The 25,618-nt window shown below is 46.3% G+C and overlaps 1 protein-coding gene across 8 annotated transcripts in view; it reads left to right on the top strand.

The window, feature by feature from the left end:
- The first annotated feature begins 3,291 nt into the window (after positions 1-3,291).
- Positions 3,292-25,618, top strand: part of FANCI (FA complementation group I) — a 62,970-nt gene continuing 40,643 nt past the window's right edge. For 5 of the 8 annotated variants that reach the window (XM_077317893.1, XM_077317895.1, XM_077317892.1 and 2 more), the window contains exons 1-12: positions 3,292-3,382; positions 5,698-5,823; positions 7,810-7,882; positions 9,797-9,927; positions 13,790-13,946; positions 14,174-14,231; positions 14,514-14,555; positions 15,640-15,763; positions 16,381-16,466; positions 19,303-19,435; positions 21,365-21,457; positions 21,635-21,771. In XM_077317893.1, the coding sequence (XP_077174008.1) occupies positions 5,740-5,823; positions 7,810-7,882; positions 9,797-9,927; positions 13,790-13,946; positions 14,174-14,231; positions 14,514-14,555; positions 15,640-15,763; positions 16,381-16,466; positions 19,303-19,435; positions 21,365-21,457; positions 21,635-21,771 (1,118 nt within the window). In that variant the 5' untranslated portion in view covers positions 3,292-3,382; positions 5,698-5,739. Of the gene's footprint in view, positions 3,422-4,025; positions 4,178-5,697; positions 5,824-7,809; positions 7,883-9,794; positions 9,928-13,789; positions 13,947-14,173; positions 14,232-14,513; positions 14,556-15,639; positions 15,764-16,380; positions 16,467-19,302; positions 19,436-21,364; positions 21,458-21,634; positions 21,772-25,618 lie in introns of those variants that run through there. The other 3 variants (XM_077317890.1, XM_077317891.1, XM_077317896.1) reach the window with 3 other exon arrangements.

Below are 25,618 nucleotides of genomic sequence, written 5' to 3'. Positions count from 1 at the left end.
ACTCTCCAATTTGAAAGTCTGGGATAGGTTGCCAGCACCATTGGAGGATCCAGCGCTTCTACAAGAGGCAGAATAACAAATTTAGAGGACTCTACATTTGGCTGCTGCTTCAGACCAACATGGCTACCCACTTGAACCCAAGATGCAGACATCAGTGTTTAAAAACAAGAAATGGTGATGCAATGCAATGGTGATGTCATTCAGCAATTTTTCTGCTTCGTCTTTTAAACCCAGTTTGAGTTTGAAAAGTTAGTGTACTCGGCTAATGCAATATCAGACCCCCATTGGCCCAAACAAGGAATGCTGAGGGGTGTCATGCTGGGAAGGGGCTGGGGCTTTCTAATATAACATTCTCAGTATCCTCCCCCTGAATTAGTTTCAGACTGATTGCATTGGTAGTATCAATGTTGTTGATGCGGCTGGTTCTCATCATTATTGCTTGAAGCATCGTTTCTTTGCCTGAGTGAGCTTGGGAACTACTAACAGCATCCAAGATCTACATTCTGTGTGCCGAGGTTCCCATTCCCTTGCTTAGAGATTGGCTCTTGTCCCTGAACAGCCTTGGTTTTTATGGAAACCACTTAATGGTGGGGGGGGGCTGTTTAGTAAGGGCTACTTAGTTTAATCCATGCTTCCTAAACACGGGTTAAATCCCTTCCCAGAACAAAGGCTTCCCCTTTTCCCCGGCAGTGTTTAAAGATTATGTACAAGATGATCCATGGGGAAGAGTGTCACGTTTTGTTCCTGCTAGTTCTTGAATGGGCTTTTTGTTTGTGTTCATGGCAGTAAAGAAAGCCTGCATGAGACAAAAGTAATTAGAAAGACTGTTTATATAGATTGCTTGCAAAATGATGAGAGAGATGTTGGAGATTGGTTAAGGTCAAGGCATAAGAAGAGCCCTGCTTGATCAGACCCTGGTGGCCCAACTAGTCCTTCACAGTGTTTGACATCAAACGCCAACCAGTTATCCTGGGGGTATCCAACACGGGTACACAAATTAAGCCCCCCCCGATGTTTCCTCTTAGCACTGGGCTTCAAAAGTTTACTGCCTCTGAATGTGGAGGCTCTCTTGCTGACAAAATTTATATTGGAAGATGCTGTCAGGGCTTTAGGATGGGGTAAAAGCCTGTGTCCTGCAGACGGGGAGATCAGCAGATGGGAACACTTTCTTTCACCAAACAGCCCTCGAGATGTAGGTTACAAAGGGTTTCTTTCTCCTCTAATTATAACAAGCTTTATTGCACTAGGCCATTGGCCATCGCAAGATCAGATAATAACTAAATTGTTCAAAACAAACACAGATTATCACTTAACCAGAATAAAAATATATCCTGCCCAACTTGGACACCCCCCATGGCCTGAAGCAGCTTGACCTCTCTAGGGAGTTTAGCTTGTTATGTTGTTATTGTTGGGACCACTGAAGTTGTTTAGAACCTCTGTTGTGTTGTTATTGTTGTATATTGACTATATTGTACAGGGGTAGTCAAACTGCGGCCCTCCAGATGTCCATGGACTACAATTCCCAGGAGCCCCCTGCCAGCATTCGCTGGCAGGGGGCTCCTGGGAATTGTAGTCCATGGACATCTGGAGGGCCGCAGTTTGACTACCCCTGATGTTGTATGTTGACTCGTTCCATGTATCCCCTATGTTGTTGTATGTAAACCGCTCTGAGCCATACGGAAGGGTGGTATAGAAATCAAATCAAATCAAATCAAATCAATCAATCAATAAATTAGCCCACAGTATTTACCACAAGGCCTGCTCAAATCTTTTACTGCAGCCAAAGCAAAGTGTCAGAAAGCAAATACCTTAATTTATCATGAGCTGAAGAAAATGCCCCTGGAATTATATTATTTAGAAATTTCTTCCTTGGATCTGTAGATAGTGTGGCAGATCTTCAACTACTGGGTTCCCATAGATACACAGATGTTGTAAAAGAGGAATTTGAGCATATCTCCCAGTCAGGGCATTGGCTGAAATCTCAGGGCTGAAAATGCTACCCTTAGCTTGCTCACATTTATATTACCCAAATACAGGGCTCTGCTGTGATTTTTTTTAAGGGTCTTAATTTAAGACTCTTAAACCACGGAGCACACCTGGACAGCACAAATAAAGATCTGTCAATTTTTGCATCCTAGAGGAAAACCCACTCTCTTAGGTCTTTATTATTTCCTAATTCTGCTAGTAAATCATCTGGGACAGTGCAATGTGAAATAATACCATCTATGAAAGCAGAAAGTGTCCCTTTAACTTCTATGGCAGCGTTAAAACACTGACGGCTAGAAGAGTTTGTAGTAGTAGACAGTATATTTTTCTTCCATCCAAGGGGGGTTAAACACATACAGATTCCTGCAAAGACGTAGTATCGGAAGTGGCAATGCTCATATAAGATTGAGCATCTCACAGATCATACATCAAATCTGTAATGTGTTACATTTGAAGGGACGCTTCTGGATAGTTGCAGCATTCAAGTCACGGCTTGTCTGTATGCTAAGGTGACCAGATTGTCCCACTTTTGGAGGGACATCTGGGGCTACCTGGCAAATTGTACTTATGTTGAAATTATATATTACAATACTATTTTTGCATTCTATGGACATTTTTGTTGCTCCACATAGACCAAATTTTTAATCAAGACCCCCCCCCCCACCCCGGTCAATGGTGTCCTGCTTTACCCATGTCACGATCTGGTCACCTTACTGTGTGCAGTTATCATTTGCAAATGCCCAGCTCCATCCCAGAGGTCCCCGGGCAGCCCACTCCCAACCCCCTCTCTGCCCCTTGTCCGCCATTCCCGCCCCAATCCCCAACAACAGGGGTAGTCAAACTGCGGCCCTCCAGATGTCCATGGACTACAATTCCCATGAGCCCCTGCCAGCGCTGGCAGGGGCTCATGGGAATTGTAGTCCATGGACATCTGGAGGGCCGCAGTTTGACTACCCCTGCCCAACAACATCCTCAATCCTCGGGGCCCCTAGAGATAGAAACGGGCCGCGGTCCTTAACACACACTTCCGGCTCAACATCGAACATGCTTCCCCCTCGAACCCACGCCACTCGTTGTTGTTCACACGCAGCAGGGGCGGCCAAACTGGACGTCCATGGACTACAATCTGCCGGGGCTCATGGGAATTGTAGTCCATGGGCGCCCGGGGAACTACAGTCGGGCCACCCTCGACCTAGAAGACCATGGCGCTGTGTGGGCACCGGAAGTGGGGGCTGCGGGCCGCGCTGGTCGTTCCCTCCCCCTAAGGGAAGCGAAGCGACGGCGACCGGAAGTAGCGCACGCAACCGGAAGTTACAGCGTGCCTCTGACGCAAGTTCCTGGCGGGAGCGTTGGATGCCGCCAAAGCGTCCGGGCGGAGGAATTCGTCTCCCGGCGGGTGTGTGAGGCAGAAAGGAAGGGCTGAGGAGAGACGCCGGTAGGGCCCCGGGGGTGACCTCCCGGCCCCTCGGAGGGCTTCGTTCGCCCCCTAGGCAGCACCAAGCGAAGGGGGGAGAGTGCCTCTGAGCATCTGCAGACGGCCCTTCCCGACTTGCTCGTGAGCCTCCACTGCCTCATGGGCTCCCGTCCACCAAAACCGACGCTGGAATAATAATAATCGTCATACATGTAAAGTTGTGTTTCCCCCTCGAGGTGCCCCAAGACTCCTCTTTATTCAGGAGGACCAGGGAATGTTCAAGTGTGAATAAAGACATCCGATTCTGCTTTCTTCCCATGCTTGCTATGCTGACTGGCCGACCCTTGGCTTCGTAGCGAGCTCATGGGAATCATCAAAGTGGAGAAAATCAAAATAAAATTAATAGATTCTATGATTCTATGCTCAAGAGCTGGTAAAAGTGGCGAGATTCAAAATAAAATTCAGTGCGGTGATGGGCTGTGGTTTGATGGTAGGACAGCTGCTGTGCATTGGAAATGCTCCTGCTTCCTTTGTGGGGTGTGGAAGACCTCTGCCAGGGAACCTGGAGAGCCCCTATGGTCCAGCATAGATATGGTACAGCTAACCTAGAAACCAATGGCCCAGCTCCATATAAGGCAGCTTTATGACAGCATAATTTAATAGTTAAAACAGTGACTTTATTGTAATAGCCTGCCCTTCCTGGTTGGCTGTGGCTCAGTGCAGGTGCCTCTGCTGTATGTGCTCCCATGTTCAGTCTCTGGCATCTCAAAGGACCAGGTAGGAAGGGATGTGAAAGACCTCTGATTGAGATGCTGATTACCAGTATGGGTGCATGATAGTGTCCTTGATACACCAAATACCTGACTCATTATAAAGAAAAATATTACTTAGGGCAGGGGTAGTCAACCTGTGGTCCTCCAGATGTCAATGGACTACAATTCCCATGAGCCCCTGCCAGTGTTTGCTGGAAGGGGCTTATGGGACTTGTAGTCCATGAACATCTGGAGGACCGCAGGTTGACTACCCCTGCCTTAGGGAGAAGATTCTTCGCCTGGCCCAGGCACATTTTGAGAGGTGACTCAGGGCTGCCTTTTATCCATGCAGTGGCTCCATTGATGATGGTTGGAAGGGATTCGGCTGGATCTAAGGCCAGGCAGGATGAACAAGTGCTTGGCTACCTACTAGTTTATACTAGTTTATTATTTTTTACTCCACCTTACCAGTCAGCTTCTATACACAGTCCTGGTTTGGGTTCAAGCACCTACTCCTTCTGTTGAACTTTTATAGACTTAAGAACAACCCTTAAAGTGCCTTAATGTGTATTTTATGGTTCTCAAGTTTTACATCACTTATAAATTTGGTCTGGCTAGCAGTCTTTAGATCTAGAATCTGACTTGTACATCAGTGATCAGAACAATTTTCTTTACAACATTATACTCCAATTTGGCTTAAACCAGTAGAAACTGACCTCTCCCCCCTCCTTTCAAAGAGCTAAATAAAGGCAATTTGATGATCAGTAGCTGTATAAAGAATATTGTTTTTGTGCTTCTGAATGACCTGCATCTTGCCTTATGGCATCATGCTTAAGTATATCTAAACTAAGAAACTCTTGCGTCCTCTGTGTGTATTTATACTGAATTTTGATTCTTGTGAGCTGTTAGAAGGCATGTTGCAGATAAAAAAGCAGAATACGGCAAGCAAAAATCTCCATGCATGTAAAAATCTACTATGCCAGTTAAAAGGAGTCAGCCAGGCCTTCTGGTTGACAGGTTTCTTACTGTATAGGGAAGATCTGTGATACACCACTAATAATTCAAAACAGGACCGATTAGGAGATTTAATATTGGAAAGTGCATAAACTGAAGTGGAGAGCCAGTTTGGTGTAGTGGTTAGGAGTGCGGACTTCTAATCTGGCATGCCGGGTTCGATTCTGCACTCCCCCACATGCAACCAGCTGGGTGACCTTGGGCTCGCCACGGCACTGATAAAACTGTTCTGACCGAGCAGTGATATTAGGGCTCTCTCAGCCTCACCCACCCCACAGGGTGTCTGTTGTGGGGAGAGGAATGGGAAGGCGACTGTAAGCCGCTTTGAGCCTCCTTCGGGTAGGGAAAAGCGGCATATAAGAACCAACTCTTCTTCTGGAATGGTACAGATATATTCAAAAGTAAATCCCACTGTGATCAGTACAGCTTAACACAGTCTCGTTTTGGGAACAGTTGCAAGAAGGCTAATGATTAATCTGTGGTTCATGACTTTATGTTTGAATGTCTTTTCTGTTTTGATTATTTTTGCAGATCACAGTCAAAATTAGTTCTTTTTTTGTTAACTGTGCCGTCATGGATGAAAAAATCCTGGTTTTAGCAGCAGAAGAAAAAACGGATCAGCTTCGGGCATGCCTACAGAACTTAAACGAAGAAGAGGCAAGTTGTTGCCATGGATCCCAAAGCACACTAAGGGGGGTGTTTAACAGTAATGCCTTTGTTTACTTGTTTGCATTTAACAAGATATTGATAACCATTTTTAATTTATTTATTGCATTTCATTTTTGCTGGTTCTCACTAGTCAGAACCTCATGGCCAAATTGCAATGCTTCGGTTTGCCACTGGTGGGTTGGTAACTGAGCTGTAACAGATGAAAACATCCTGGGTTTACCAGCAGAAGAAAAAAAAATACCTATGGGCCTCCAGCTATCTGAAGGAGCATATATTGGTTATGCAGCATACATTTACTTGTGGGTGGGTGGAATTGTACCTGCTCATGCTAATCACTTGTTGCCTGACTTTGACATGTGCAAACCCCAATGTTTCAATGAGTCTACATGTATAAATATATTTGTTGTTGTTAGGTGCAAAGTTGTGTCCGACTCATCGCCACCCCATGGACAATGATCCTCCAGGCCTTCCTGTCCTCTACCATTCCCCGCAGTCCATTTAAGTTTGCACCGACTGCTTCAGTGACTCCATCCAGCCACCTCATTCTCTGTCGTCCCCTTCTTCTTTTGCCCTTGATCGCTCCCAGCATTAGGCTCTTCTCCAGGGAGTCCTTCCTTCTCATGAGGTGGCCAAACTATTTGAGTTTCATCTTCAGGATCTGGCCTTCTAAGGAGCAGGCAGGGCTGATCTCCTCTAGGACTGACCGGTTTGTTCGCCTTGCAGTCCAAGGGACTTGCAAGAGTCTTCTCCAGCACCAGAGTTCAAAAGCCTCAATTCTTTGACGCTCGGCCTTCCTTATGGTCCAACTTTCACACCCATACATTGAAACTCGAAAGACCATAGCCTTGACTAAACACACTTTTGTTGGCAGGGTGATGTCTCTGCTTTTTAGGATGCTGTCTAGATTTGCCATAGCTTTCCTCCCCAGGAGCAAGCGTCTTTTAATTTCTTTGCTGCAGTCCCCATCTGCAGTGATCTTGGAGCCCAGGAAAATAAAATCTGTCACTATCTCCATTTCTTCCCCATATATATGTGCATAAGATTGGTTTGTGTAACTAGAATACCTGCCTTTTCTGGGTTCTTGATCCTGAAGACAAAGTATATGAGAAAACTTCCTGTATGTGCACAGACTGTTTAACAATGTACTTGCACTTGGAGGGAGCAGAGGACCCCATCACAATTGCCATTCTTGTTGCCTGGATACCTCCCCACGTGTATACAGGCCTCATATATCTGGTTTTGTTTTTCGTTGTGCACACTGACTGCAACAATCCAACAGCTGCTGGAAATCTTAAACCCATGTTGTCACTGCTTTTTTCTCACAGAGGAGCTGTGTACCAAGGAGCAATAGGGTTTTGTTTTGTTTTTTGAATCTGCGCTGTATTATGTAGCTGTATTATGTAGGATGCTTAGGGCTGATCCTGCGTAGAGCAGGGGGTTGGACTAGATGGCCTGTATGGCCCCTTCCAACTCTATGATTCTATGATTATAACTAGGGCTAAACAGGAAATATCTTTACAGCAACATTTTATACAGGAGTTAATGTAATTTCTTTCTTTCTTTCTTTCTTTCTTTCTTTCTTTCTTTCTTTCTTTCTTTCTTTCTTTCTTTCTTTCTTTCTTTCTTTCTTTCTTTCTTTCTTTCTTTCTTTCTTTCTTTCTTTCTTTCTTTCTAGTGAAGATAAGAAGTTCTTGAGGTTCCCTTAAATTCCCTTTAAATTCTCTTCAAGGCTAAGGAGTTATTTCAATTGAGCCCATTTTCTATTCTTGTCTGCCACTATGAATTTAGTTTAGGTTTTAATTTTGAGGATCACAACCAATCAGACAAATTCATCATTTTATTGGTATTTGGATTATGTTTTTTGCGACCCCCCCCTCCCCAGATCCTTCCCAATCAATAAAGTATCCTGGATAAAAGCTTAAGATGTTGATATGGCAAATGAGTCTTGAAATTCTTTTTTTCTTCTTGCTGTAGTTGAAAGATCTGGTTACAAAGAAGGCTCTGAGAGGAAAAGAAATCGGTGCCCTTCTGAGAGGAATCTTCAAAGGTATAAGGCAAGATCTATGCCAGCCTTTTGGCCCAAGTACATAAATAATTTGTTGACATATAAGACTGGTAGCTTAAGTAAGTATACTAACAGAGTTATTCCCTTCTGAGCTAATTGTATTCCTTAGACATAATTTGGTTCAGAAGGCTGTAACTCTGCTTAGGATGGCCCTATAAGTAATGCTTGAGTTTTAGGACCTCTGTTCAGGGCAATCCTGCAGGAACTGCAGATAGATGAGACTAGGTTCAGTAGGCCCTGTGAGAGGGCTGCTGTCTGACATCCCTAGGAGCTTGCAGGGTGGGGTAAGGGATTAAAATGGCTGGTGATGTCACATCAATCTGTAATCCCAAATATGATGTCAGTACATTGGTTGATGTTCCAGCTGTCCCCAGAATCTCCACTGTACATACCATGGAATTTTCAGGGGGGGGGGCGTAGTGTTGCCCAACACTCTGACATTGCGTCCAGGATTTTAGGTGGGTGTGATGCCATGCATTCCTAGATGTCATTCCTGGCCCTAGGTCTAGGTCTTTCTATTTATTTATATATTTATATTTTATTTATATTGAAATTTATACCCCACCCTTCCTAGCAGGCTGGCTCAGGGTGGCTTCCATCATTTTAAAATCACATAGGTACAATTAATCTATGAATGGTATTACATTAAAACTTAAAACCATTAAAACCTTGAAAATCAAACATGCCAGCTGATTTGCTATTGGATATTAGTGCCTTCAATTTTTGGTTTCGGTGGAACTAGGGTATGTGGGAGAGGCCAACCAGTGAGAGGCTTTCCCCTACCAATGGGCACTGATGTTCCAAGACCGGCACTATCTTTATAGAACTTCAGGATCAGACTAAGACTTCTTTTCTGGAAGGCCTTCAAATTTGATTTGTGTTGCTTGGTGGTGGTGTTTGTTTCCAGCCAACTACAGTGGTTTCATTGGTGGCCATCAAATTGAACAGATTAAATGGTTCAAATATTTGGGAATTACCTTTCAAAATTATCTCCACTGGACCAAGCATAGAAATATGATTATTTTCCAAGCTAATTGCTCCACTACTCATTTAAATAGCTTCTTCTTTCTTAAAAGCAGTCAATTGTCCCAGCCGCCTGTTGTGTTTTTGATTCTAAGGTTCTTCCTCAGATTTTATATGGTATTCCTTTGTGTACCTCGGCTTTTAGTAAAAACTTGGAAAGGCTACAGTCTGCCTTTAGGCAAATCCTGGGAACTCCAGATTCTGTTCCTTATTTTTCTCTATGCCTTGAAATTGGCCATAACCTTCTTGAAACTAAGGCCTGACTTTTCACCTTTAAATATGGGCTAAAATTTAATTTTAGGATTCGATCAGATAATCTATTGGCCTATTTACCGAGGGACTCCTTTAAATTCAAATAATTCTCTACCATCTTGACTACACTAAAATCAGAAGCCTCTTATTTCTCATTTTCTTCTTGTATTTTCTATGTAAAGGTAAAGGTAGCCCCTGTGCAAGCACCGGGTCATTGAACTCCCAGCCTCGTGGGCAGACAGCTTCAGACAGCATTTCTGCTACCTTACCACCCTGCGCCACAAGAGGCTCTTATTTTCTGTATATTTTTCTTTAATAAAAGTTATATAAAAATAAGGTAGAGATTGTTACCACATTTCATTATATTGAACTCCATTAAATGATTGAGCATTTTAAACTTTCTTTTGACTATCCTAAACCGACTGCCGCTCAGCTTCACCAAAATACCCACTTCCATTCTGTTTAGGCTGTACAGAATAGGGGGGCATAAATGCTGAGAAACTGGGAGGTGGTCTCTGATCTATGGCTTTGTTGCTTTGGAAAGTGCCTAGCTTGACTGTGGGTGGTTTGAAGAGGCAGCTCATGTCTATACGTTCTTTTGCTTTCTGTCTCCCATGTTAGGTTCCCCTTGCTCTCAACAGAATTGTGTCTTCAGGAGAATCAGCATTTACAAACATGGTGTCCAGCTGGTAGAATCTGGTGACCTGCATGTGGAAGTGGCATCTGAGATCATAGGGTTGCTGATGCTAGAGGTAGGAACAGCTTTATTGGGATTAATTTCTTCTGGGCCAGCATGATCTGGCTAGGAGATTTATTATTTGTTTATACTTTACTTTTCTCCCCATGGGAACCCAAAGTGACAGCATTCTCCATTTTATCATTGCAACAAACTATGAACTAGGTTGAGGGATGTAAAAAGTGCTGTCAAGTCATAGCTAATTTATGTTGACCCCATAGGGTTTTTAAGGCCAGAGATGAACAGGGGTGGTTTACCATTGCCTGTCTCTGACCCATTATGCATGGGCTGGAATGCCTGCGCTGGCGGCGGCAGGGCAGCGGGGAAAATCCCTGATTATGCATGACCCCACCGCCAGCCTGGGCATGGCCCAGCCCAGGACCACAGAAGTCCTGCGTTATGTGAACATGAGAACTTCCGCAGCTTCCGGGATACCGCAGGTGCCTGCAGGGGCTGCGGCGGGCTGGTGCTGTGCATAATTGACAGCGCGGACCTTTCAGCCCTGCCCGGCCCCAACCTACGGTGTCCCTGTAGGGACACTGCACACCCCTGTGGGCTCTGCAGAGCCGGCAGGGGCATCCCCGTGCCCCCGCCATAGCACGTGGAGGGGGCCTGCCCCCCCACTCCATCCTGGCCCCTCCCCACCTCTCCTCCCCGCCACTGCCACTTACCCTGCATGGCAGCATCCCGGGCTTCCTGGCCCCGGCGCAAAGCATGTGTGCGCGTGCTACGCCGGGGCAGGCCCGTACACCCCGCCCCTGTGTGCACACGGGGAACGGCACAGCGGCAGCGTGGAGTAGCTGCCGCCGTGCATAATGGGCCTCTGTGTAGCAACCTTGAATTTCCTTGATGGTTTCATGTTCAAGTACAAACCATGGCCAACTCTGCTAAGCTTCCAAGCAGTGGCAAGATTAGGCTAGCCTGGGACATCAGGTCAGAATGCGAAGAAGAAGAAGAGTTGGTTCTTATATGCTGCTTTTCTCTGCCAGAAGGAGTCTCAAAGCAGCTTCCATTCACCTTCCCTTTCCTCTCCCCACAACAGACACCCTGTGTGGTGGGTGAGGCTGAGAGAGCCCTGAAATTATTGCTCAGTAAGAACAGCTTTATCAGTGCTGTGATGAGCCCAAGGTCACCCTTGATCTCTCAGGTCCTAGGTCAGTGCTGTAGCTCAATAGTTCCCAGACATTTTCTGGCCAGCACTCCCTTGGTTCCATGTATACATCACCCCTACCCAAATCATGATTCAAAATAACGTTTTGCTCTTGGGAAAAGAATAGCAATAATATTCAAAGCCGTAACAACCAATTGCATATTTATTCAAAATCCAATTAAAACTTTCCTATTTATGTTTTTCAACAAATTGATGAACTTGATCCAGTGATACCAGCTTTTCAAAGTTGATAGTAATTTGGCAAGACTCTTAGATTGCATTACCTAGGACACTCATTCTGCAAACATATGCTTTTCCTTGATAGGATACCATATTTAGTAACTATGTTACTGTTCAGTAAATTCTTAGTGTGGTGGATGGGCTTGATGAAGTGATACCAGTTTCCCAGTGTCTGGTTTGAAGTCATAGCTGATCAATTTTTATTGATCTGGAGTCAATTTCTTTGCATGGAGAGAAGTTGGATTAGTGTACTATAACCATATTTCTAGAAAATATGACAGAAATGCAACAAGCGATTTTTTAACCACTGTCCAAAATGCAGGATAATTCGAAATTTCAGAGAAACCTGAATAAGCAGAAACAAAAAAATACAAATGCGGCATGGTCAGTTTCATAAAATGCAGGATACTGTTTTGACTAGAATCATAAAATCATAGAATCATAGAGTTGGAAGGGGCCATACAGGCCATCTAGTCCAACCCCCTGCTCAATGCAGGATCAGCCCTAAGCATCCTAAAGCATCCAAGAAAAGTGTGTATCCAACCTTTGCTTGAAGACTGCCAGTGAGGGGGAGTTCACCACCTCCTTAGGCAGCCTAATCCACTGCTGAACTACTCTGACTGTGAAATTTTTTTTCCTGATATATATCGTTGTACTTGTAGTTTAAACCCATTACTGCGTGTCCTCTCCTCTGAAGCCAATGGGAACAGCATCCTGCCCTCCTCCAAGTGACAACCTTTCAAATACTTAAAGAGGGCTATCATGTCCCCTCTGAACCTCCTTTTCTCCAGGCTGAACATTCCCAGGTCCCTCAACCTATCTTCATAGGGCTTGGTTCCTTGGCCCCAGATCATCCTCGTCGCTCTCCTCTGTACCCTTTCAATTTTATCTACATCCTTCTTGAAGTGAGGCCTCCAGAACTGCAAACAGTACTCCAGGTGCCCATTTTTCCATTGTGTTCAGATCTCGTTGAACTCTGTCTCTATCTTCCGGAGTATTTGCCAGTCCTCCCAATTTGGTGTCATCTGCAAACTTGATGAGTAGTCCCTCCACCCCCTCATCTAGATCATTAATAAATATGTTAAAAAGTACCGGGCCGAGCACCGAGCCCTGAGGTACCCCGCTACTCACCTCTATCCAGTCTGATGAAACACCTTTGACAACAACTCTTTGAGTGCGGTTCTCTAACCAATTCCCTATCCACCTGACTATCTGAAAATCCAGATTGCAGTCCTTCAACTTATCCATCCATCATGGGGAACCTTGTAAAAAGCTTTACTAAAATACAAGTAAAATCCAGACTACAGATCTGGTGGCATATTTACTAAGAATTCCTATCATTTCCACCAGATCTCAGCATTGTTTAGACGCAGAAACCTGGAGTGTCATTTGCCAGTGTGGTGCCATCGCTTTGTAAATGTAATTGTAAATGAGGGAACAATGCAGCCGAAGGGGCACACCTGTGATGCCCCCAGTGTTCCTTGTATCTTAGCAACCACCTAGGTAATTTTCACTCATCCCCAAGGGGCACTACCAGCTACTTGGGGACCACTCCTCTATCCACTGCCCTGCCTTGGCTTCTTTCACTTCTAAGTTTCAGTTTGAGATTGGCTGGGGGATTTCCATTCCAGCTTTCAGATTCATATTCTTGAGTGGGCCAGGAAGCAAGTGGTAATCTGGTCATCTCCCCTGTGCACAATTATTTCAAACAAGCTGTTATTCAGTGGGACCTCCTGCCAAGCAAATGTATATGATTGCAGAATTAGTGTCAAAGGATGTTCTGTTGTCAAAATACTATCTATCCTGTTGTGCCTTTAACATCAGCCAGAATTGGCAGTCAGAAACCTTTTCCAGCACTAAGAACAAGTTTCACCTGATTAATTGTTTTATCTGGTAAAGGTAAAGGTAAAAGTATAACCTGTGCAAGCACCAGGTCATGTCTGACCCTTGGGGTGACGCCCTCTAGCCTTTTCATGGCAGACTCAATATGGGGTGGTTGGCCAGTGCCTTCCCCAGTCATTACCGTTTACCCCCCAGCAAGCTGGGTACTCATTTTACCGACCTCGGAAGGATGGAAGGCTGAGTCAACCTTGAGCCGGCTGCTGGGATCGAACTCCCAGCCTCATGGGCAGAGCTTTCAGGCTGCATGTCTGCTGCCTTACCACTCTGTGCCACAAGAGGCTCTTTTATCTGTTAGGCATGCATTAAAGTCATAGGAAGAGGACTGGTAAAAAATGTCAGCAGCCCTGCTAGAATAACGCTGCATGTGTGTTCAAGATGGTAGCTTGGCCTCTCCTGATCTCAGCATGAGCCACCAATTTTTTACTAAGAGATGTGTGTTTATATTTTTCCAGCAACAACTATTTCAAGAACAATTTTCACTGCCCTCTTGACAGCTTCTTCCCCTCTTCTTGATTTTCCCTTCTCCCTCTTCCTTTTTTGGGGAGGCATACATGAAGCCCTTAAAATGCATTCTCCCATTTATTAGGTCCACCAGCTGCCAGGCTCTGCATTGGTTGACTTGGCCACTTTGTTTGTTGAGGCGGTTCGAGGAGGCAGTCTGTTAAGCGGCAAATCTTTAGAGTTGCTTCCAACAATATTGACTGCTTTGGCTACATCAAAAGAGAGCTTGATTTATGGCGAAGGTAAGCTCTTTGTTCCCCCCCCCCCTTCCTAGTCTTTATAACTAGCCACATCTTCTAAATCAGGGGTAGACAACCTGTGTTCCTCCAGATGTTCATGGACTACAATTCCCATGAGCTCCGGCCAGCAAATGCTGGCAGGGTCTCATGGGAATTATAGTCCGTGGACATTTGGAGGACCACAGGTGGACTACCCCTGTTCTAAATGTTCAATTTCCCCTACCTCACAGGTGAGCTGAGTGGGGGAGAGCTCAAGAAACAGCTGATCAATACACTGTGCTCCAGCAGGTAGGCTTCTCTGATGTTTTCAGTTTCTTAGGATCTCTGGAAGGATTGTTCAGAACCTACTTGTGGGCCTTTATTCCATGCATGAGAGCAGGCCACAGATGTTACAATTGTTGTGGAGTGGCTGGTAAAATTAGCCTGCAGCACTGCAGGACCTGGCTTGTATTTTATGTAGTCAAAGAAATATTGAAGGGGGAGGGTTGAGTTGAATCTAGATGTGGGAGTATTTCCTGCAAGTTATTCCCCCATCCCCCATTCTCAGATTTATGAATTTTATCTGGGCAGGTGGAGCCATCAGTATGTGATTCATCTCACCTCCATGTTCAGGTAATCCCCATTCTCTGTTGTTACTTCTTTTTTTTGTGAGGTGTATGTGACTTGGGAAATTTTTTCCAGTGGTAAGGGAGTGGAGATCTCTGATCTGGATGGCCCAGGGTCAGTCCTGTTTAGTACTTGGATGGGAGACCACCAAAGAAGACCAGGCAATGTCAAACCACCTCTGTGCATCTCTTGCCATTAGTTGGCTGCAACTTAATGACACTTTACACACACAAGAAAGAGGAGAGGTGCTAAGCTAGTCTCAACCAGTGTCACTGGACAGCCAGTTTGGTGTAGTGGTTAGGAGTGTGGGCTTCTAATCTGGCATGCCGGGTTCGATTCTGTGCTCCCCCACATACAGCCAGCTGGGTGACTTTGGGCTCCCCACGGCACTGATAAAATTGTTCTGACCAAACAGTGATATCATGGCTCTCTCAGCTTCACCCACCTCACAGGGTGTCTGTTGTGGGGAGAGGAAAAAGAAGGTGACTGTAAGCTGCTTTGAGACGCCTTCGGGTAGAGAAAAGCAGCATATAAGAACCAACTCTTCTTCTAGGCCAGGCATTCCATCAGTGAAATAGAGGTTTTGGCATTCAAGGCTCTCTGAAATGATCCCATCTACCAGTGGGGACCTTTAGCCATGCAGTCCTACTTGGTTACACCTTCTAAGTCCCCCCTCCTTATTTCAGCAGCATAACTCTGCTTCAGATTGCAATATAGAATGCCTTGACTGGGTCAGCTCATGAGCCAGTTGGATATTATCCAGAGGAGAGGGAGAGATTTGCTAGGAGACTGTGGTCCAGATTTTGTCCATCTTCCCAGAGTGATTCACACTCAATAGAAGAATGGCTCAAACTATTAGTTGGTTCTCTCAGGCACTTCCCTACTAAAGCTTTGGGGAGATTAGTTCATAGAATGGTTGGGATTTGTCCTAATTACCTAACTTTGTTTGATCCAACAGCCAAGGAGGGCTTTTGGTCCTTTGTGGTGGGATTCCTTTTGGTCTAAGCACACAGTTGCATTTTGAAATGTGAATGGGGAAATGCTTGGATTGTCTCTCCACCACACCCCGCCCCATCTCTAAACTTTGCAGGGACATGCCATTGAGTGCAGAAGAGCTGCAATTTGTGGTGGAAAAGGTCCTAAGGATGTTCTCTAAAGTGGATCTCCAGGAAATCCCTCCTCTAGTCTACCAGCTGATGCTGCTCTCTGCAAAGGTAATGTCTGTGGGGAAATTGACCAAGTTCCTCAAATTCTAAAACAGGGATGGATCACACAACCTCTGAGGAAGATGTGGACAATAGTTCCAGTCACTCTTTCACAGGCTGTGGATAGCAATCACTCTTGAGCAGACTGAGCAGCTGCCTGAAGTCCAATCAGCAGCAAAGAAAATAGGGCCACTGTTTGGTTATTGTGTAAAGCATGCTGTTGGACCGGATGGACCTCTGGTCTGATCCAGTGGGCTCTTAAAACATGTATGTTTTGGGTTCTTGCAACTTTCAGGAACCAGGCTACGTGCTTGGTCTTAAAAGAAACCGGCTTCAGGGTCTAGAGTGGCACTTGGGTGGTAAATTGTGAATCAGAAAGCAGCTACCCAAAAACTGTCCTCTGCTTTGAATTTGCAAAATGGCCTTAAGCAAACAATTCTGCTTGCCTCAGTGCCTTGTCTGCAGTATGGGCGAAAATTAATACTGAGCGTACTTTCCAGCTTCTTTCAAAGATTGCTGCGATTCTACCTGTCTGTGAAGTGCTCTGAGCAGTAAGTGCTTGCTGTTGATATTTATACTGTTATATAAAATGTCTTATGTTACTTTATTCTCTCCTGACTCTTCAGGGCAGCAAGAAAAGCATTTTGGAAGGATTAATCAACTTTTTCAACCAGATAGATCAAAAGCAGAAAGAAGAGCAACAAGATTCCGAGTGAGTAATTTCTCATATCCTGAATTTAGTAGGATATGTAAATGTAGGTAGTACCATGGCCTCTAGATAATCTGGTCCAAGAATCTGGGGGGAGGGGAGGGTGTTGACAGATGCCAGCTCATCAGCACATATAGTTTGGGTATCATCAGTGTACTGGTGGCAACTCAGCCCCAAACTCCGGACCACCTGGGCTCAGGGCTGCATGTTGATGTTGAAGAAGATGACTTGGGTTTTATATCCTGCTTTTCACCACCCAAAGGAATCTCAAAGCGGTTTACAGTTGCCTTCCCTTCCTCTTCCCACAACAAAAATCGTAGGAGGTTGGTGGGGCTGAGAGAGCTCTAAGAGAATTGCTCTGCAAGAACAGCCTAAGAGAACTATGACTAGCCCAGTCACCGCATGTGGAAGAGTGGGGAATCAAACCTGATTCTCCAGATCAGAGGCCGTCACTACACCACTCTGGCATGGAGAAGGAATGGCTCCCTGTAGGACCCACACGCTAAGGATTGCTTCTAGCAGCTTCTTTCCTCCAGTGCAGTGGTTCTCAACCTAGGGGTCGCGACCCCATTTTGGGTCGCTTGGCCCCTTCTTTGGGGTCCCCAGGTTGGTTGCTGCCGTGGCGGCGGCAGAGGCCACAAGATAGAGGGTGCCACTAGAGCAGCGGTTCTCAACCACTCTTCCCTCGCGACCCAAATGTGGTGCCGGCAGGCGGTGGCAGGGGGTGGCGGCAGCAGAGCCATTGCAATGGCCACGTGGCAATGTGCGTGTGCACCTGCTGACCCCGCTGCCACCGCATTTGGGGTCGTGAGGTAAGAGTGGTTGAGAACCGCTGCTCTAGTGGCACCCTCTGTCTCCGACCTTGAAGGAAAGGCTGCAGCCATTTTGCCAGTATGGGGTTCGATCCCCAAGCACCACTCTCTATCCGTGACCTAAAGACTGCAGCCTTTTTAAGGCTGGGCCTTGAATTCCCACCACAGCTAGGTGTTGGGCTAACAGCCCATGATCAACAGTGTTGAATGCTGTGCTCTAATAGAGGCAGCAGCACCACCCCATCGAGATCCAGCTGCCCGAGGAGATTGTCTGTGAAGGCAGCCAGGTCACCTCATGGCCAGACTGGACTGGAATGAGCCAAGGTCTGATGTTTCCTTCATGAAACTCTGTAGCTGCCCCACAACTGCATACTCAGCTACCTGACCCAGAGACAGTTGGTGTAAAACGGGGCAGTAGTTAGCTGGGTCCAGCCCTGTTTTTTCCCCCCAAAAGTGGCCCAACCACAAGCTCCCTTAATCTCTTTGGGTGAGAGAATCTCCTGGAGAGGGACCTTTATCTTCCCACTGCTGGCATTCACCAGTGATGAGGGACATGAGTCAAGGACACGTGTGGTCAGACAGACAGCTGCTAGAGTCTTGTCCACATTGGCCAAGGAGAGTAAATTGAAGTGGTCTGAAGTAAGACCTTGAGACAGCGAAGGGCCTCCAGTTCCAGATAGGTCCTGGTGGAGCAACAGGATTTTCTTCACAAAAAATCTTGAAAAGCCTCACAGCTAATGTCCAATTGAACAGTTTCAGGATATCCTTCTGGCAATGTCAGAGCTCAAATTGTTTTAAGTAATTGAGGTAGCAGAGGCAATTGAGGCCACAAAATATTTCCTTATTGCAGCTCTTGCTGCCATCTTATGTTCTTGAAGCCTCCTCAAGGGTTTTGTGCTGAACTCGCTCTAGCCATCTCAGTTCCTGTTCTGTTCATGCAGCTTCAGTGTATTCTATGGAGCTGGTTTGGGATGGAAGTGGAGAAGGTGCCAAGGAGAAATCTCATCAGTGGCCTCAGGAAGATGGCAATTCCAGTCATCTTCGAGCACATCTGTGAAGATTGCCCCCGTAGTCACCAACAAGACTCGTGATTGTAAAATCAGACTTCTTTATGGAGCAGCAATGTACACACCCCCACTCCCCACAAGGAGGCTAGATAGCCATCTGATGGAGAGGCTGATTCCGTGAAGGTTCAAGGGGGTGGCAGGTTACAGTGGATGAGTGATAGGGATGTGAGTGTCCTGCATAGTGCAAGGGGCTGGACTAGATGACCCAGGAGGTCCCTTCCAACTCTATGATTCTATGCTTCTAAGGCATGCCAATGGTCGGCATGGTAGCAGTCCCTGCTGCCATGGGTGGGGGCTAGCCACTTAGAGAGAAGAGATTGTAAAGAAGATAGTAGGACCAGCACAGGTGCCAGGCTGGCGCAGTGGCCTCGGCGACCCAAAAGGGGGTCATAGGGTTGCACTTTGGCAATCCCGGAAGCCCAAGGGAGCCAGTTCCTCTGCGCCTACGTGCGGGCGCTGCCTGGCGGGCCACCGGTGCCCCTTCCCTCCATGCTGCAGCACTGCTCACCTTGGGCTTCTGTGAGTGGCGAAGCAGCTGCACACAACCCTCACACCATTAGGAAAGCGGCAGTTCGGGGGCGGTGTTATGGGGGTGGTAGTGACCCCTGGGAAAAGGGTCGAATGACCCCCGGGTTGAGAACCGCTGCTTTAAGGCCTCAAAATATCTGTAATTTCTGTAATAACATTCCCACATCCACTTTTTAACATTCATTCTGATGAAGGGTTTTGAAGAACCCAAAAGTTTTCATGCGTATTTGCACTGTCTAGATTGATCTTAATAAACTATATCCTATCACCTTAAAAACAAATACTGTTGTGGCACTTGCTTCTCTTTCCTCAGTCAGGCAGCCCTTACGATGGCCTGTTTGAGACTGTGCGGATGTGTCCATTTCTTTGGAACTACCTTCCTTGCATCTCTGTTACAACCAGGATTGTTTTTCTGACCAACAACTCTTTCAGGTCTGCGGACCTTGAGGAGGCTACGATGCCCTTAGATCAACTCCGCCATGTGGAAGGCACAGTCATTCTGCATATTGTGCTGGCTATTAATCTGGACCGGGATTTGGGCAAGGAGCTGCTAAAATATTTAAAGGTATGTCAAATGGAAGAATGAGCTGAGATGAAGCTGATGAGCCAGATGCATGGGCAAAATCTGCACCTGTCTAAAACTGGCCTGTTTTACTCCACTGAGCAAAGGTAGTAGGACCTTCCACCAGCCTGAGCAGCCTGCCTCCAACTTATGTGGCTCTTACTTTGGTTAAAGGATTGAAATATAAGGTAGTGCCCAGCTGAAACCACCCAAAGCTAATAGGGATGGCAGATTTTGTTGACTACTTCAACCACAGAATTCCCTGGTTTCTTGTAATTAAGCTTTTGTCTTTATGATGAAAGGTAAATAGATTAAGCAGCTGCTATCATCTCAATTGCAGCCACTTCTGTTTATTTACTTCATGTATGTGTGTGTGTATATTTTTTCATTCCCCAATGGGGACCCAAGGCAGCTTACATCATCCTCCCCTCCTCCATTTTATCTTCACAACAACCCTGTGAGGTAGGTTATAGTGCCAAAGGTCACCTAGTGAGTTTCCATTGCAAAGTAAGGACTGAAATATGAGTTTTAAAGTCCATCATTCTAACCATCAAAGCATGCTAGTTTTCTATGCTTGGGCTAGGGCAGTTGCAACTCAAGACTCCCTTGCTGAGCCTGGTAAATATTCAGGGAGGGTAGGCTTTACTGCTTTTGTTCTCTTGCCTAGGCTTCTGCCTCTGTCCTCCTGACCCAGAGTTCTTCCCTTCCTTCTTGGATTCCTAGGAGAAACGGAAATACAGGAGGGGCAGCTGTCATTGGTGCTGGGTTATTTTGCCTCAAGCAGTGGAAAGAGGGCTCATGGGAACTTGCTTCCCTTTCTGTTTCTTGGATAGAAAGGCTCAAAGGGAACTCTACAGCAGGGGTAGTCAACCTGTGGTCCTCCAGATGCCCATGGACTACAATTCCCATGCTGGCAGGGGCTCATGGGAATTGTAGTCCATGGACATCTGGAGGACCACAGGTTGACTACCCCTGCTCTACAGGACCTAGGAATCCCTAATGGCAGGGGGAGTGGCCTTGGAGGGCTCTAAGAGACAGAATTCTAGAAGGGCAGTTGGTCAGTGGGAGCTGAAGAAGTCAGAGAGGAAGGCTTAATATTGGAGAGGAGTCTGAGGTGAACGTCTGGTGGGAGAGAGGATATAGGAGATCCTCTGGGCAAAAAAAGGTACCCACAGGGGATACAGGCTACTCAAGGGCTTAAGGAGAGCCCAGGTGTCTGGCAGGACTGACAGTTGAAGCTGAACAGTCATATATGGTGCTTAGTGACGCATTGCACAAAGTAACCGCCGGTGAATGATCTATGAACGTATTTCTAAGCCTTTATGTTCAAGAGTTTAAAAAAACCTTTTATTAAGAAGGTCAAGTGGAGAGTTGTGAAAGTTCCTTATTCCCAGAGACAGTAGCTTCCAGCGACGGGAGTGAGAGTCTCACACAAGCATTGAAAAAAATATCGTTCCTAAATAGAGAAATCGTCCTAGCAGCTTATGTGATTGCACTGGAAACGGGTCTTATTTTTGTAAGAGCTGAACTCTGGCTAAAATGCCTTTTTGAAAAAGACGTGTGCTTCACCCCTTTTTTGTTCTTTATTGATGCAACTGTTTCCAGTTCTAGAGAGGTGGCACTGATCAATCTGATCCAGTGTAGTTTGCTTATGCCTGGAATCTTCCTGCTTTTGACTTGTGCCTAAGTGATGGGAGTGTACAAGGCAATGAATTAAATGCTGAAGCAAGCCTGTGACATTCGTGCTGAGCCTAGAAGAAAGCTCAGTCCCTTGTTCTGGATTTGTATCACAAAGCGGTTTAAAATGAAATATGAAAATGTCATGTCATTTAAAACGACAGCTATTTAAAAATCAGTGTATTATTTTATTCAGTATAAAAACTTCTTTTTTTATATACATTTGAAACTCTAGTTGTGTTTGGTTTTTCCTAGTCTGAGCAGCAGAGAGATCCCAGCAAAGCCCTCTGTCCCTTCAGTGTGACCGTTCTGCTGTCAATGGCCAGAATACACCGATTTCAAGAGCAGGTATGTCTTCTTTCCCATCTATTAACTGCGTCCCTAAGGCAGAGAACAGTTATGTACACTGACAGTATCCAAGTAATTTTCATTAAAGTTTGTTTTCAACATGCCTGTTCTTCCACCTTGGAATCTCAGCAGTCCAAACAAAAATAACTGCTTATTGCTGTTTTGTTTTTGCTGTAGGTCTTTGACTTCCTGAAAGCATCAATTATGAAGTGCTTCAAGGACCAGCAGCTCATTCAGGGCTCCAAGTTCTTGCAGGACTTGGCTCCTCTGCGCTTCAGCGTATCCGCCACGGTTTTAGAAGTTGTGGCCAACAGGTGGGTTGCAGCAGCCTGCCAGCCCTCTAAGGCAGTGTTTGTCAACCTTTTGACCCTGAAGGACCCCCTGAAATAGTCTCCAGATTTCAAGGACCCCCAGAAGTGATGCCAGCCCCTGAAAGTTATATGTCACTGGAAGTGACATAACTGGAAGTGACATCACTCAGCCCCTTCCCCCAGATGTGACTTCAAAAGACCACTCCTGTATCCCAGGATGCTTGCTAGGCCACCAGAATTGATGTGTCTGATAGACCCACCCCACCTCCACCTGCAATTGACTTTCACACATAGCTAGAGATGCCAACCTCCAAGTGGGGTCTGGCAATCTTAGTGAAGTACAAACTGATCAGTACAAACTGATCAACAGACAATACCTGCACTTTGGGCGTACTGGCTGTTTGCTCTTCTTCAGGGAAAAGGTGCCTGAGGTGGACCTTGGTGCTCATGGCCTCTCCCATTTTCTTAGGGCTAGCTGGCAGCCTATATGGTGAATATTCCCAGCCAGGAGTGGGGCTGGCTTCTGCAAGGCTACACTGCAGGGAGGTGAAGAGGAGGAAGCTGGGGCTTGGCTCAAAGATTCAGGTGGAGGAAAGATGCCTCCCTCTGCCCAGAGAGATCTGGACCCCTGCTCAAGCTTCAGCCACAGCCTCTAAAATCCACCTTAGGCACCTTTTCCTTGAAAATGAGCAAACAGCCAGCAAGCCCAGATATTTTTCGGTTCTTGAACTTTCATTTTTGCTGTGAGTATGCTAAATGAGCCTCTTGTGGTGCAGGGTGACAAAGCACCCGACATGCTGTCTGAAGCTCTGACCATGAGGCTGGGAGTTCAATCCCAGCAGCCGGCTCAAGGTTGACTCAGCCTTCCATCCTTCCGAGGTGGGTAAAATGAGTACCCAGCTTGCTGGGGGGTAAAACGGAAATGACTGGGGAAGGCACTAGCAAACCACCCCGAAATGACTGGGGAAGGCACTAGCAAACCACCCCGTCTGCCATGAAAACGCTAGAGGGCGTCACCCCAAGGGTCAGACATGACTCGGTGCTTGCACAGGGGATACTTTTACCTTTACCTTTATGCTAAATAGCATACCTTGTCTGAGCCAAACAAGGAAGCATCCATCTCAGCTTTCATAAAACCCACCATGCAAAGCAGCAATGGGAAATGATCTGTGTGATTTGGAGGTATCTTTGAGGTTGGAGGTTGGGAATCTTAGTAAGACCTGAGAATATAGTTTCCCAGGGTTAAAAATGGCTGCCAGGGCAATGGGAAATCTGTGGAAGAAAGGAATCCTTGTATAGGCTGTGCACAGTCCTTGCGCTGGATCCAGGCGTAACAGTGCTCGGCTAAGGAGGCCAGCCTCCATGTGGGATCTGGAGATCCTCTGGAATTACAGCTCATCTCCAGATGACAGAGATCAATTCCCCTGGAGAAAATGGAGAGGAATCAGTGGCATTGTGTCCCACACAGGGTCAGGGATGCCACCCTCAAGGTGAGGCCTGGGGATCCCCTAGCGCTACAAAGACTTTCACAACTTGGATTTGGCAACTCTTTCTAATACTCCCTCCACACTCCCACCGTAAGGCAGGTGAAAATTAGCAACCGGGGTGGGGGGTGGGGGGTGGGGGGAGAGGGGTAGCACTGCCAGATCCAGGCTGGAAAATTCCTGAGATTCGGGGATGGAACTTGAGGAGAAGGGGGACCCCGGGAGGCTCCATTGCCATTTATAGGCCATCCTTCAAAATCCCCACCCACCCCTTCCCCCACATGCCCCAGAGCTGCCCAAGAGCCTGCTTGGCCTCCCCCTCCCACCAAACACATGCGCACATAGACCTCCTCTCGCCAGCCTCCCAGTCAAACATGCATGCGCGCTCACTCCCTCGCTCTCGCCAGCCTCCCAGTCAAACGCCCACACAACCCCCCTCTCGTGGCCGAAACAGCCCTGCAGCCTAGACCCACCCCCCTCCTAAGGCACAGACAGGCCTGGAGAAGGCAGCTGCTTCACATCCCCCCCCCCATCTCTAAAGTGCAAATTGGGCTGGAGCAGGAGGCTGTGACACCCTTGCCCCACTTCTGAGGCCCAAAACATGCCTGGAGAAGGTAGCAGTTGCTTCATTGCCCCTCTGAACCCTCCCCTCCCCCCCTCACAGTTAAGATTAAGTAAATAAAACAACTTATCTCTCTGACTGGAGTTTAATTGTTACTCGTGCAACATGCCTCAGCCAGCAAGGATTTTTCTAGGCAGGGCCCCTCCCCTTCTCACCCCCTCCAGGCCCATCACTGGCCATTTGGGGAGGGGATGGTGGATTGACACGACCATATATGGTCTTCTCATCTGATACATGTTCAATTTTTAAAAATCTAAAAATTCTATCCCTCTCAATTAGGGAAACCCAGGACAATAAGGAAACCCCAAGATTTCCTGAAACCCCCTTTGAGAAAGCCTATTTTAGAGCAATGTTTTTGTTCAAATTTTGAACACATCCATTAGGCAGGAGGGGAAAAACCAGGGACCCCTCACAGATCGTTTGGGGGCCCCTGGAGTTCAGAGACCCCTCGTTGGGAATCACTGAGGTCTGCTCTTAACATGCAGCAGAATAGCTTCTTCCATTCCTCTGGGTGAGGTATTACATTTTTCAAGTTCCCTTAAGGTGGCACTTTTGCTTTAAACAGGACCAACGGAGTCTGCAAACGGCTAACTGGAACTCTTCTCTCACCCACACCCTCAACAGAGTCCAAATAAAACCTTTATAACTTTGAATCACAAATATTGAATGAAAACACATATCGTATGTATAGTAGACAGAGCCGGATTTACATGAAAAGAGGCCCTAGGCTATTCCACTTATGTGGCCCTTTCACCTCCCATTTTTAAGTTTGTAAATTACATGAGAGATAATAAAATACATCATTACTGTGATATATATCAATATATGTTAAATGAAACATGTTGTGATTGGTACTAACCTTTATAAAAAAAATGTGGAATATAGGCCCCTCTTGATCTTGAGGCCCTAGGCTGAAGCCTAATTAGCCTATAGGAAAATCCGGCCCTGATAGTAGATAGAACATATCCCAGAATTTATCTACTTTGTCATGCCAGCGTTGATTCTCTCTCCAAGTTCATTCAAGCATGCTGGCACCCACTGTTTCCACAGTATCAATGAACTCCTAGAGTTGTTCAGTTACTTACAGTCACCTAGAACAGTGTTTGTAATAAACTTTGAGTTGCCCTACTGTATGCCAAAAACGGCCTTTCATTAGATGGCCACATTGAGAAGCTGTACATTTTGTAAGGGTTTCATTTGGAGTATGGACACCCTGTGTTTTAATCTGCAGGGTGTTTTTCTATGATACCATCAAATCACAGTCAACTTTTGGTTGGCCCCTCATGGGGTCTTCATGGCAAGAAACGTTCACAGGTGGTTTTCCATGGCCTACTATTGTGTAGCAACCCCTGGGCTTCCCAGGAGGTCTGCCATTCAAATGCTAACCAGGGCTGAGCCTGTTTAGCTTCCAAGATCTGTCAAGATAGAGTTAGCACTGGCCAGCCAGGTCAGAATGTTTTTCTATAGGGTAGCATTAAAAATGTGAATCCCCCAACCATCAGCCACCGCAGTCAGGCCTCCAATAGGTAAAGTTAAGTGGAGAGCCATATTGCAGAAAATTTCTGGTGAGCAGCAGGAGGGAGGAACTGTTGCCTTGTAGATTGCACAAGAGGTGTCTGGAAGGCCATCATGGGAGACACTGAAGGAGAGGGACCTTCAGCCTGAGTTAGCAGTTTTTACTGCTCTGTTCAAGTAGGGAAAAGGGGATGATGGCAAAATTGTTGTGAAGTTTGTTGTGAAGCTC

The sequence above is a fragment of the Paroedura picta genome, chromosome 18 (genome assembly GCF_049243985.1).
Source record: "Paroedura picta isolate Pp20150507F chromosome 18, Ppicta_v3.0, whole genome shotgun sequence".
NCBI classification, from domain to species: domain Eukaryota; kingdom Metazoa; phylum Chordata; class Lepidosauria; order Squamata; family Gekkonidae; genus Paroedura; species Paroedura picta.
This window is presented reverse-complemented; position numbering and strand designations above follow the sequence as displayed.